The following is a 14,546-nucleotide window of genomic DNA, read 5'->3' on the forward strand; positions in this document are numbered from 1 at the left end:
AGTGATAACATAGTCAATTAACATATATTGGTATATTATAGGTTTTATATACTATATTCTTATACTAGTAAGCTAGAGAAAAGAAAATGTTATTAAGAAAATCATAAGGAAGAGAAAATATATTTACTATTCATCAAGTGGAGTGGATCATCATAAAGGGCTTCATTCTCATCATCTTCACATTGAGCAGGCTGAGGAGGAGGAGGAAAAGCAGGGGATGGTCTTGCTTTCTCACGGGTGGCAGAGGCAGCAGAAAATCCATATGTAAGTGAACCTATGCAATTCAACCACATATTGTGCAAGGATAAATTGTACTTTCTTTTTGTAGGCTCTAGTTCTTTTTTGAAAATTACCATTTACCATAAATAAATAATATTTATTATTTTCTTGTTTATAAAAACAGGTCTGCTGTGGAAAGATTAGAATCTATAGAGAAAAGCAGGAAAAGTGAAGAAGCCAACCAGGGTTAATCATTGTTAAATGTTGTAGAGATTTTTCTTCTAATACTCTGTGTGTGTGTGTGTGTGTGTGTGTGTGTGAGACTATGTATAATTTTACTATTTTTTATTTTTTATTTAATTTAGTTTATTGATTGAGACAGGATCTCACTCGGTTGCCCAGGGTGGAATGCAGGGGTGAGATCATGGCTCACTGCAGCCTTGACCTCCTGAGCTCAAAAGTGATTTTCCACCTCGGCCTCCCAAGTATCTGAGACTACAAGGATGTGCCACCATGCTGGGCCAATTTTTATATTCTTTTTAGAGATGAGGTCTTGCTATGTTGCCTAGGCTGGTCTTGAACTCCTGAGCTCAAGCGACCTGTCCACCTCAGCCTGACAAAATGCTGGGATTACAGGCATGAGCTGTTGTGTCTGGTCCTATTTTTTATTTTTAACAAATTTAGAATTGTACTGACTCCTGTTTTTCTGACTTCTAATTGTACATTTTCATTGTCACTTGAAAAATCTTATTTTTAGTGGCTGTATAATAGTCCATCTTATGACTACTATAATTAATATGTATTAATATTTAAACAATCAAATTTTGTTGGCAATTTTAAGTAATAATTCTGAGTGTCAGTTCTATAACTTACTTAGAAAGATATTCTCAAATAGAAATAATTGTTAATGACCAACTTCAAAGGAAAATATTGTACATGTAAGTGACAGCTCTTTTTATGAGCAGCAGCATGAGAATATATTGTCAGTTTGGTTCAATGTTGCAGGTCTTTTTCATTGGACTAGATAAAATGAAGATGGGGTTGTAAAGGAGGTGTTGATTGTTGCTTTCCAGCTGCAGGACCATGGCAGAACAGTAGTGCAAGAATGTTATTGGATGATTATCTAAAACTGAGGAAAAGTAAAAGGTGCCAGAGTTTGGAACAAAAGAATACTGTAAATTCTAATGGAAACTGCACTGTTGATCGGAAAGGCAAATTGGTAAGAGGATAATTCATTAAACAAGCCAGTTAAATTAGCTTGGAAACTAATTATTTGAAAGGGAAATATGGGTGTAAGACTATCCTGCCTTATCTTGAAGACAGCAGTTTGGTTACCTTTTATTTGTGTAATTAAGTAATTAGGTCTAGGGCACCTAATCATCAAGAAAACCTACTGTTCTAGAGTAATGAGAATTTGCCTTATTCAATACATATCGTTTGTTGGGACAGAATAAAAAGTGTGACACAGGGTTAGGTGTGCTGTGGCTCACATCTTTAATACCAACACTTTGGGAGGCCAGAGCAGGTGGATCACTTGAGCTTGGGAGTTCAAGACCAGACTGGGCAACAAGGCAAAACCTCGTCTCTACTAAAAATAAAAAAATTAGCCGGGCATGGTGGCACACCCCTGTAGTCCCAACTACTTGGAAAGCTGAGGCAAGAGGATCACCTGCGTCGGGGAGGTCGAGGCTGCAGTGAGCTGTGATCTGGCCACTGCATTCCAGTCTGGGTGACAGAGTGAGATCCTGTCTCCAAAAACAAAAAATAAACAAAAAAAAAGTTTAACACAAACTGTATATTTTCAAGGTTTTAAATAGCCATCTTAAATCTGTATAATCCATGTTCTGCTTTACTATTTAGCTTGATTCTGTATTTTGACTACTAGTGGTTTAATGGAACTTATTGTGATATTTCTAAATAGCTAATGAAAATTAACTAAAGTATCCAGAATATTTTAATAACAGATAATTCCAGAGAAAAACTGTGCTTCCAGGTGAGGTGATTGTTAAAACAAGCTAATTCTTAAACAATTGTTAGAAATTAAAGCAAGAGGAAAGCCCATATATATGTATATGTGTATATGTACACATACACACATGTATACATACACACATACCCATGTGTATATATATGTGCCAGAATCTTAAGGTTAACATTTAATCTTTAGTCTATTAAAACCTAAGGAAGTCTTTGTGTTTGGATTACAAGACAAGGAACTAGATAGTTAATTGAAAGTCGTATTCCTGTTTCTTGATTCATTAAAATAATTGTTCTGAACTTAACGTCTCAACCTCTTGAGATATATATGTCAAGTTATTATTACCAATGTCAGCTTTTTTTATAAATTAGTGCAAATTTAAATCATTCCTTTATTAATGTCAGCTCACTCATCTGCATTTAATATGTTTTCTTGAGTAGGAGAGGAAAAGGAGGAGTTAGATAACAAGTGAATGTCCTCTGTCATAGATACTGTCATAGGAAAAAACAGACTGGGAAAAATGGAATTACAGTTTTATTAAGGCTTATCTTCATCATAAAGGTGAAGGTACTCTCAAAGTAATAAATTTGGGTATGTTTTTCTCTCACAGAGATTGGTAAAAATACTTTCCTTTTCATATGTTAAACGTTGTTTCATTTTTCTTACAGTGTCCTTGATGGACTTCAGGATAGAACGGTTCCCATTATGCTTTCTAACTTAATAATGGCTCAGATGGTCTAAATCACAAAGATATATCCCTTTGAGTCAAACTCAAGCTGCAACTAAGTTGATGCTTTTCATATAACTCTTTGTCTTTGGGGTGTGTATTTGTGTGTATTTTTTCTCATTAAAATTTAAAGATTATCTGAAAGTGACAGTGCAGTATTGTGCTTTGCCAATATGGGGTTCTTTAATGTATGAGTCCATTGGTGGCCATGAATAAACTACTGTGGAGAAAACTGGAATGTTTATCGATGAGCTTTCCCTGATTTTTTACATAGTGATTTGATTTCTTGGTTTATTCTTTTAAAGTACTCATAATTGGGTAGACAGTTCAGTGAATAACATTTGTAGGATAAGCTGTTATCATCAGAATACTACCCTAAACCTAGCATAACCCTTTTTATACTACTGTTGTTAGGTCCTAGCATTTAAGTGTCAATGGGGACCTCTCATTTAATCAACAAGGCAACTGGGGACCAGAGAATGCCATATTAGGTTACTGACCAATATAATTAGTTGCAGTGTTTAAACCACAGCCTTAGGTCCCTGACTCTTAGATCAGTGGTCTGTCTGAGATACCATACCGTGTATCATAGTTTAACATGTTTACTGTTTTTTGGAAGATAGGAGTTGACATAGGCTAGGATATGGACCTTAATGGGAATTGGACATGATTTTCTGCCTTAAGGAAGTAATTACTGTTGTTACCGTGGGTGATCGTTGTATCTATGAAGTTGTCCAAAAAAGTCAAAAAAGATTTTTAAATCTCATGGTTTATTGCTCCTACAGTTTACTGGCTACATTTTTTTTTTTTTTTTTTTTTGAGATGGAGTCTCACTCTGTTGCCCAGGCTAGAGTGCAATGGTGTGATCTTGGTTCACTGCAACCCCTACCTCCCGAGTTCAAGAGATTCTCCTGCATCAGCCTCCCAAGTAGCTGGGATTACAGGCACCTGCCACTACGCCCAGCTAATTTTCTTTTTTTTTTTTTTTGTATTTTTAGTAGAGATGGGGTTTCACCATGTTGGTCAGGTTGGTCTCGAACTCCTGACCTCAGGTGATCCACCTGACTTGGCCTCCCAAAGTGCTGGGATTATAGGCATGAGCCACTGTGCCCAGCCACATTCTTTCATCCTTCTGTGCAAACACCATTTTAAGCATGTTTTTTATTTCTTCTCTGTCTCTTTATCCACCCGTATCATAAATATTCTCCCCAAACTAGGTAGTTCTCTGTGATCAACCCATTTGTGAGTCCTCATTTCTATAGTTAGCTGTTGCCAGAGGAAAAAAAGAGTAAGACGGTTTGCTAAAAAAAAAAAAAAAAAAAAAAAAAAAGCCGGGGGTTGGGGGGCTAGGTGTGATTGCTCATGATTATAATCCCAGCACTTTGGGAGGCCAAGGTGGGAGGATCACTTGAGACTAGGAGTTCGAGACCGATCTGGGCAACATAATGAGACCCTGTCTCTACAAAAAATTTACAAATAAGCTGGATGTGGTGGCACCTGCCTGTAGTCCTCATAGTTCCAGCTACTTGGAAGATGAAGGCAGGAGGTGCATCCTGAAGCCATGAGTTCGAGGCTGCAGTGAGCTATGATCACACCACTGCACTCCATCCTGGGTGACAGGCTCTCAAAAAAAAAAAAAAAAATCTTTTTTTCCCCCCACTATTTTTTAGGGCCATGTTGTCCATTGTGGAAACCTGTACTCGTGTTGGCTTTTTAAATTTTAAATAATCAAAATTAAATAAGATTAAAAATCAAGTTAATCAGTTACTTTAACTACATTGCAAGTGCCGTATGTGGCTAGTAGTAGCTATCCTATTGAATAGTGCCGATGTAGGGCATTTACGTCATTGTAGAAAGTTCTGTTGAGCCGTGCGGCTTAAGGATATTGTATCTACCCTGTGATATATATTATATGTGTATATTTTCCCCATAGAATTGCCTTGATGTGTTATATCACCTATATTTTAAAATTATTCTTTTTTGGGGTTAACGTTATTGAAGTGTCATTTACAAAGAGTATGTTGCATCCATTTTAAGTGTACAGTTCAATGAGTTTTGACAAATATATACCATCATGTAACCAGTACTACAATCAAGATATAGAACATTTCCAACATCTTTAAAAGTTTACTTGTGCCCCTTTGCTGTCAGTCCTACTGTTGGCTCCACATAACTACGGATCTGCTTTTTGTCAATGTAGATTAATTTTACTTCTTTTAAAATTGCATGTAAATGAAATATTACATTTGCTATTTTTTCTTTTTCGCTTAAGGCTTCTTTTGTTTAGAATCATATTTTTGAGGTTCATCCATGTTGTTTATATCAGTTGTTCTTTTTTTATTCTTTCTTGAGACAGGGTCTCCCTCTGTTGCCCAGGCTAGAGTGCAAGTGTCACAATCGTAGCTCACTGCAACTTCAAAATTCTGGTCTCAAGTGATCCTTCTGCTTCAGTCTCCCAAGTATCCGGGACTCATGGTGTATGCCACCATGCCTGGCTAATTTTTTTGTTTTTAATAGAGACAAAGTCTTGCTCTTTTTCCCAGGTTGGTCTCAAACTTCTGGGCTCAAATGATCCTCCTGCTATGGTCTCCCAAAGTGCTGCAATTATGGGCATGAGCCACCACGCCCAGCAGTTTTTTAAATTGCTGCATAAATGTAAATGACGAGTTGATGGGTGCTGACGAATTGATGGGTGCAGCACACCAACATGGCACACGTATACATATGTAACAAACCTGCACGTTGTGTACATGTACCCTAGAACTTAAAGTATAGTAATAATAAAAAAAAAATTGCTGCGTAATAGTCCATTTGTGTATACAATTCAATTTATCCATTAACCTGTTGATGGACATTTAAGTGGTTTCCAGTTTTGGGCTGTTATGAATAAAATTGCTATAAGCTTTCTTGTATAGTCCTTTTTTTTTTTTTCTTAGAAACATTTCATAGGTCTTATAAACAGAAGGCATGTCTGTGTCTTGGGCAGTGGTGAGATAAGGTGGTGGATCTCTGTGCCTCATGTATAAGTTTTTGTGTAGACATACCATTTCTGTTGAATCCATACCTGACAATGGAATTGCTGTATTGTGTAGTAGTTAGTAGTAAGTATAGGTCCTGGCATGGTGGCTCACACCTGTAATCCCAGCAGTTTGGGAGGTCAAAGCGGGTGGATCACTTGAGACCAGTGTGGCCAACATGGCGAAACCCCGCCTCTGCTAAAAATACAAAAATTAGTTGGGCGTGGTGGCGCATGCCTGAAAGTCCAGCTGCTGCTCGGGAGGCTGAGGCAGAGAATTGCTTGAACCTGGGAGGCGGAGGTTGCAGTGAGCCAGGATCGTGCCACTGCACTCCAGCTTGGGTGAGAAAGTGAGACCCTGTCTCAAAAAATCCCAGAAAGTGTTTATTTAACATAAGAATTCATCAAACTGTTTCCCACTAGCAATATATGAGAGATTCAGTTGCTTCATATCATTACCAGCACTTTGTATTGTCATCTTTTAAATATTAACCATTCTTGTGGCTGTGTTGGCATAATTTTTTGTGGTTTTAATTTGTATGTCCTTTAAAACTAATGATGTTTAGCATCTTTTCTACCACCTCTTAGCCATTTGTGTATCTTCTGTTAAGTGTTTGTTCCAATTTTTGTCTTTTTTTTTTTAATAGGGTTTTATTCTTGGGTAACAAGATTTTGTATATATTCGAGACACAACTCCCTCTCAGATATCTGTATGAGTATCTGTCTAATATTTTCTCCCAGTGTAGCTTATTTTCTTAATGGTAGCTTTAGAAACATGTAAGTTATAAATTTTTATGGAATCTAAGTTATCAATTGTTTTTCTTTTATGATGAGCTTTTTCTGTCCCAAGACATTTTTTGCCTATCTGAAGGCTGTGAAAATTTTTTCCTCTGTTTCTTTTAGAATTTTTATAGTTTCATCATTTACATATAAGTCTGTGGTCCATTTGGAGTTAATTTTTGAGTGTGTCACAAGGTAAAGGTTGAGGTTCATTTTTATAGTTTATTTTATAATTATTCCAGTACCATTTGTTGAAAACATGATTCATTTTTGTTAAATTCTGTTGGCACCTTTGTTGAAAATCAATTTTCAGTATTTTATTGTGTGGAATGTTTTCTGAACTCTTTTTCCATTGACCTATATGCTAATACTACACTACCCTTATGCTTATGCTAATCCTTATGCTAATACTACACTATCTTGACAAATGTAGCTTTATGGTCAGACTTGGAATCAAATACTGTAAAGTTTCCTGTTTTGTTCTTTTATTTCAAAATTGTTTGACCTAATTTAGTTATTTTGCATTTCAATACACTTTTTAGAATTGGCTTGTTAATTTCTACAGAAAAGCTTTCTGGGATTTTTATTAGGATTGTGCTGAATCTATAAGTCACTTTGGGGAAAAGCAACATCTTTATAATACGGAGTCTTCCAAGCTGTCTTATGTTACATTTCTTTACTTATCTAGACCTTTAAGTTTTCATAGCAATGCTTTGTATTTTCATGTACAGATCTTGTACATATTTTGTAAATTTAATACTCTTTCATGGTTTTGTCTTGTATTGTAAATCTTTTCACATTTAAAAAACTTTTTATTTGATTGCTAATACATAGAAACGTGGTTGATTTTTCTATATTGAGCTTGAATTTTGTGACCGTTCTAAACTCATTGATTGCATATAATTTTTTTGTAGATTCCTTAGCACTTTGTATATAGATGATCATGTTGTCTGTTAATCAGGATAGTTTTACTTCTTGTCCAATCTGAATGCCTTTTGTTTCTTTTATTTCTTTTTTTTTCTTTTCATCTTACTGCATTGGTCAAGACCTCTGGTAAAATATTATAGTAGTGAGAATGAGCATCCTTGCCTTGTATACTCTTTTAGAGAGAAAGCACTGTGTCTTCCACCATTAAGTATGATGTTAGTTTTAGGTTTTTCACAGATGCCCTTTATAAGACTGAAGGAGTTCCCTTTGATTCCCAGTTTCTGAGTTTTTATTGTTGAATTTTGTCAGATGCTTTTTTTGTATCTCAACAATCACATAGTATTTTAAATTTTTCTGTTAATATGGTAGACTGTATTGATTAATTTTCAAATGGTAAACCAGCCTTGCAGTCCTAAGATAACTCACACTTGATCATGATATATTATCCTTTTTATATAGAGTTGCAAAATTTGTTTAGGAATTTGGGTCTATAATCATTAGATATGTTGGCCTGTAGTTTTTGTTTTATTTTCTCTTTTAATGTGTTTATCTGCTTTTGGCATCAGAGTAAGACTGGCCTTATAAGATGAATTGGGAACTGTTCTTTTCTCTATGTTTTGAAAGAGCTTGTGTAGAATTAGTATTATTTTTGCTCTAAATGTCTGGTAGAATTCACCAGTGAAAATGTCTGCCTGAAATTTTCTTTGTGGGGAGTTTTAAGTAGCTAATTCAATTTCTTTAATAGATGGAAGGCTACTTTCTATTGTGGTTGTGCTTTTTTTTCTATTCTAGGGGTTTATCCATTTCGTCCAAGTTATTGGATTTGTTGGCATAAAGTTGTTCATAATATACCCTTATCTTTTTAACATCTGTAGGATCTATGACATTCTCACTTTGATTCCTGATTTTGATAATTTGTTTCTTCTTTTTTTTTTCCTTCATCTGTCTAACTAAGGGTTTATCAATTTATTAGTCTTTTTATATAAGTATTTTTTATTGCTTTTTCTCTGTTTCTATCTCATTGATTGCTACTTTTTATTTCCTTGCTTCTGCTTTCTTTGGATTTAATTAATTCTTTTTTCTAGATTCCTAAGATTGTAGCTTAGATCATTGTGGGATGGGGTTATAGATGAAGCAACAGGAGACATGTGCTGATAATTGTTAGAACTGGACAATGGATACATGGAGTTTTATTCCATTATACTGCTTTTTTTTTTAAACGTTTATTTTAGGTTCAAGGGTACGTGTGCAGGTTTGTTACATAGATAAACTTGTGTCACAGGGGTTTGTTATACAGATTACTTTATCACCCAGGTACTAAGCCTCATACCATTAGTTATTTTTTCTGATCCTCTCCCTCTTCCCACCTTCCACCCTCAAGAGGACCCCAGTGTCTGTTGTTCCTTTCTTTGTGTTCATGAGTTCTCATCATTTAGCTCCCACTTATAAGTGAGAACATAGAGTATTTGGTTTTCTTTTCCTTTGTTAGTTTGCTAAGGATAATAGCCTCCAGCTCCATCCACGTTCCTGAAAAAGGCATGATCTTGTTCTTTTTCATGGCTGGATAGTATTCCATGATGTATATGTACCACATTTTCTTTATCCAGTCTGTCAGTGATGGGCATTTAAGTTGATTCCATGTTTTTGCGATTGTGAATAGTGCTACAATGAATATTTGCATGCATGTGTCCTTTTGGCAGAATGACTTATATTCTTCTGGGTATGTACCCAGTAATAAGATTGCTGGGTCAAATGGTAGTTCTGTTTTTACCTCTTTGAGGAATCGCCATCCTGCTTTCTAAAATGGTTGAACTGATTTACACTCCTGCAAACAGTGTGTAAGGGTTCCCCTTTCAGCAAAGTTTCAGGATACAAAATCAATGTACAGAAATCACTAGCATTCCTGTACACCAACAACAGCTAAGCAGAGAGTCAAATCAGGAAGGCAATCTCATTCACAGATGCTGCAAAAAGAATAAAATACCTAGAATACAGCTAACCAGGGAGGTGAAAGATCTGTACAGTGAGAATTACAGAACACTGCTCAAAGAAATCAGGGATGACACAAACAAATGGAAAAACATCCCATGCTCATGGATAGGAAGAATCAATATCGTTAAAATGGTCATACTGCCCAAAGCAACTTACAGATTCAGTGCTATTCCTACCAAACTACCAATGACATTCTTCACAGGACTAGAAAAAAACTATTTTAAAATTCATGTGGAACCAAAAAAGAGTCCAAAGAGCCCAGGCAATTCTAAGCAAAAAGAACAAAGCTGGAGGCATCACACTACCTGATTTCATTATGCTACTCTTTAAATGTATGTATATGTTTGAAATTTTTTATAATATCCAACTCCATAGTAATTATTTTCATATTTATATGCTATTGACATTCATTTTTACGTGGGTAGTTTCTATTTTAGATATTGGTAAACTACTTGTAGGATAGCTCCACAGAATTTCTTTTTTTTTCTTTTTTGAAACAGAGTCTCGCTCTGTCGCCCAGGCTGGAGTGCGGTGGCCGGATCTCAGCTCACTGCAAGCTCCGCCTGCCGGGTTTACGCCATTCTCCCGCCTCAGCCTCCTGAGTAGCTGGGACTACAGGCGCCCGCCACCTCGCCCAGCTAGTTTTTTGTATTTTTTTTTAGTAGAGACGAGGTTTCACCGTGTTAGCCAGGATGGTCTCGATCTCCTGACCTCGTGATCCTCCCGTCTCGGCCTCCCAAAGTGCTGGGATTACAGGCTTGAGCCACCGCGCCTGGCCTCACAGAGTTTCTTAACAATTAAGACTGTATATGCTTTTTAGTGGTTCTTATGGGACAGTTGCAACAGTGACATGAATCTTGATGCTGTAAGCTCTGGAAGAAATTGGGATACCTCAAAAACGATTAGTGAGGAAAAGAATGAGTAGTAAGTAATTGTTTATGGAAAAGCTAATGGATATATGTTCAATAATAGTACAATATCAACATGTATCTGCCCCTTGATAGTTCCCACAAAGACCAAGTTTGTTAATAAAAATATCTGAATAGTAATAATAAAACATTAATACTCAGTATAGTTGATGGGTAACAGGTATTTTTGTTATGTTATGTATAAATTTCTTGTTATCCCCACCTTTCTCCATCCAGAAAAAGCCATTTGTTATTACATTGCTTTTTAGGTATAACGGCATTAATATACCTATGTATAGATGTTAGAAAAAAATGCATGCACACATATTCTATGTCTCATCTTTAGGAGTAGAATTGTGCATCTCACATAGCTTTTTTTATATACTTCTTTAGTGTTTTGTATTGTTTTATCTTGTCTTTTTTAATCTGGAGCTTTCTGTGACTCATACTATATGGCACATTAGTAGTTTTTTTTTTTTTTTTTCAAGAGTCATATTTATTTTTAGAAAAATATATGTGTGACCACATTTCTGTTGGCTGCTTTTTTGTCAGTAAATTCACATGCCAATTGTTTGGCTGATCTCCTTTTCTCTTTTATACTTAACTAATTATCCATACCTGCATACCAAAATAACAATGATGATGATAAGTTGTGCGGTGCTTTCGCTCTCAAATCAGTCAAGAATGGTAAAGTTATTTTATTTTGCTTCGCTTTAAAAGTAAACTTCCGTCCACAAACAGAAACACAGGTGGATTCATATTTTATTTTGCTAATACTTAACGGAGATTCAGTGGTTGAAGAGTAGAGAAACAGAATACCTAATGAGACATAAGGAGTAAGAGAGGGACCTTATAATTTATTTTAATACGAATGTAGATAGCTCAGTTTTTTTCTTTTTCTTTTTTTAAGTTTTTTTTTAAGAGACAGGGTCTCACTCTGTTTCCCAGGCTGGAGTGCCATGGTGTCATGACAGTTACTTACTGAACTTCAAAGTCTTGGGCTCAGGCAGTCCTCCTGCCTCAGGCTCCCAAGTAGTAGGACTACAGGTGTGTGCCATCACACCAGTTGATTTTTTTTTTTTTTTTTTTTTAAGAGATAGGGTTTTGCTTTGATGCCTAGGCTGGTCTCAAACTCATGGCCTCAAGTGATCCTCCCACCTTAGCCTCCCAAAGTGCAGGGATTATAGCTCTCAGCCGCCACACCTGGCTAGCTCATTTTTTGAGTGAGTATAAGTTTCATGCAGGGGCTTGGCTTTGCTTCTGTAACACCATTTTATCTGATTAATTATCCAAAACTGCACTTAAGTGTCCTGAATCTGAAACTTTGACTATACCTTTTCACGTAATCTCTGATGGTTTTGAAATTATAGCCTGTGGCAGCAAGATATAACCAATTTTTGCCTTGATTAATACCAGCTTGAAGTTCTACATCATCCCTAAATGTAGTCCTACTTTTAACAAGGAGTGAAGGACTGTATTTAAAATAGTTTTGCTACAACACTACAGCGTTCTACCTTCTGGAGCTTCAAATTATCCCTGCTTAATTTGTACAGTCTTGTTTTCTATACAGGTGTTGTCACTTGCTGCAGTAGCATAACACAGTGTTGTATGGTGCCATAAGAAATAAAATTATATGTCAGATAAAATAGAGAGTAGCTACCAAAGTCAGATATTTCTCCCAAATGTTAATAGAAAGCAAGACAATATAGCACTGCTAGGCATTGAATCCCATCTGTGGTACTTGTCTAGCTTTGTAACCCTGGCCAAATTATACATTCTCTTTGTGCTCTATTTTTCTCATCCATCCTATGGGAATAATAACACCTACTTTGCAGAATTGTTCCAAGGTTTAGATGAATTATTATGTTAGAAATATTTGTAAGTGTTAGCTATTATTACTAGTTCTTTCTGAGCCTTAGTATATACTTTTGTTATAAAAGTTATTACATATACATGTTGATTTCCATGCCTTCTTTGTTAATCTGTTAGCCTGATGGTAAAATGCATTCTTTGTCTTACATATTTACCACAATGTGCTGTGCAGTGTATGTGCTTTTCAGTGTATGTAAACCTAGTAAATATAGTTGAATGAAGGTTAGAGTGGAAGCTAATATGTAGAAGTCATATTATTGATATATAGCCTTTTAAAATAAAATCAACTTTCACTCTAGTTACAATTCTTGCTATTTGACTTATTTTTTGTTTCAGAAAATGTTTTTCAATAGATAAATGGAATGGCTATTATAACAGTATGTCACTTAGTATCTAGTTCTTGTTTTCATCTGTTTTTTTTTTTTGTTTTTTCTGGTGTGGTGCTGATGGAACTAGTGCCGCAGTGTGTCTGGAGAATAAATGTGGATATCCCTGAGGAAGCTAATCAGAATCTTTCATTTGGTGCTACTGAAAGATGGTGGGAGCAGACAGATTTGACCAAACTCATAATATCAAACAATAAACTTCAGTCACTTACAGATGACCTACGACTCCTGCCTGCACTGACTGTTCTTGATGTAAGTTGACTGACTATAAATATGGATTATTAATTGAAGAGACTCTAAAGCTAAATTTAGGCTTTGATAGCAGAAAACCTTTCATGTTGAGTTGGTAATGCAAGGACAGATAGTAAATTATTATGCTAGGCATAGCATAATGGTTAAAAGTGCAGGATTGGAGCACTAAGTTTCTAATTCTGACTTCTGCTACTAAATGGCTGTGTGACCTGGGAAGAGTTACCTCTCTGTACCTTAGTCTCCACATCTATAAACCAAGACTGATACTACTACCTATTTAAAAATTTTGTTTGTAGAATTAAATAAGTTAATGAATACAAACAGAATCAATATTCAACAAGTATTTATTTCTGCTCATCTTTTTTTCTTATTACTATTTTGCACAGGCAAAATAATGGCGTGATCATGGCTCACTGCAGCCTTGAACTTATGGGATCCAGCAATTCTCCTGCCTCAGTCTCCCAAGTAGCTGGGACTATAGGTGCATGCCACCATGCCCGGCTATTTTTTTGTGTGTGTAGAGACGAGGGTCTCACTATGTTTCCAAGACTGATCTTGAACTCCTGTCCTCAAACTCTCCTCCTGCCTCAGCCTCCCAAGTGCTGGGATTACAGGCATGAGCTACTGCACCTGGCATATTGTTACTATTTTTATCATCATTATTCTTGATATTAAAGCAGGTCTGTATGTATATATACTACTTGCCTTCAACCTCATTGAGTTCAATTATTGAACTTAAATTTTTTGTGTTTTTATTCAGGGATTCTTTTTAGTCCTTTGTTGCCATGTCCTGTGGTAAAGGGAAGCATGAGTAGTATATTTCAGAACCTGCAGGCTTCACAATCTGGTATACTTCACTTATCAACGTAAAAAATTCTCCAGTTCATGTGTAGAAAAGTAGAATCTAAACAGATCAATTTTTAGGGACCTTTTTATTTTCTTAATTTGTAAAATGAATGGATTGGCTTACTCTAAGTTTCTTTCTACCTTAAAAACTATGATTCTGTGAGAACATGAGAAAAGTCCTTTTCTCTTTTCTCATATAATTTTTGTATATATTGACATAAATCATGTCTTCAGAGAGCTGCTTTTAGTTTTTTTTTTTTTTTTTTTTTTTTTGAGACGGAGTCTCGCTCTGCCGCCCAGGCTGGAGTGCAGTGGCCGGATCTCAGCTCACTGCAACCTCTGCCTCCCGGGTTCCCGCCATTCTCCTGCCTCAGCCTCCCGAGTAGCTGGGACTACAGGCGCCCGCCAGGTCGCCCGGCTAGTTTTTTTTGTATTTTTAGTAGAGACGGGGTTTCACCATGTTAGCCAGGATGGTCTCGATCTCCTGACCTCGTGATCCGCCCGTCTCGGCCTCCCAAAGTGCTGGGATTACAGGCTTGAGCCACCGCGCCCGGCCTGCTTTTAGTTTTTAACCCCCTCATCTCTTCTTTGAAATTGAAACTTTACTCAATGAATTGAAATTTTTCTTAGTATAATATTTAAA

General features: G+C 36.2%; 1 protein-coding gene across 1 annotated transcript in view; it reads left to right on the plus strand.

Annotated features, from left to right (window-relative positions):
- LRRC40 (leucine rich repeat containing 40) overlaps nt 1-14,546 on the plus strand; it is a 64,885-nt gene that overhangs the window by 6,156 nt on the left and 44,183 nt on the right. Inside the window, exon 2 of the mRNA XM_010358666.2 lies at nt 12,876-13,057. Within this exon, the coding sequence (XP_010356968.2) occupies nt 12,876-13,057 (182 nt within the window). The remainder of the gene's footprint in view (nt 1-12,875; nt 13,058-14,546) is intronic.

Source organism: Rhinopithecus roxellana, chromosome 12 (genome assembly GCF_007565055.1).
Source record: "Rhinopithecus roxellana isolate Shanxi Qingling chromosome 12, ASM756505v1, whole genome shotgun sequence".
Lineage (NCBI taxonomy): Eukaryota > Metazoa > Chordata > Mammalia > Primates > Cercopithecidae > Rhinopithecus > Rhinopithecus roxellana.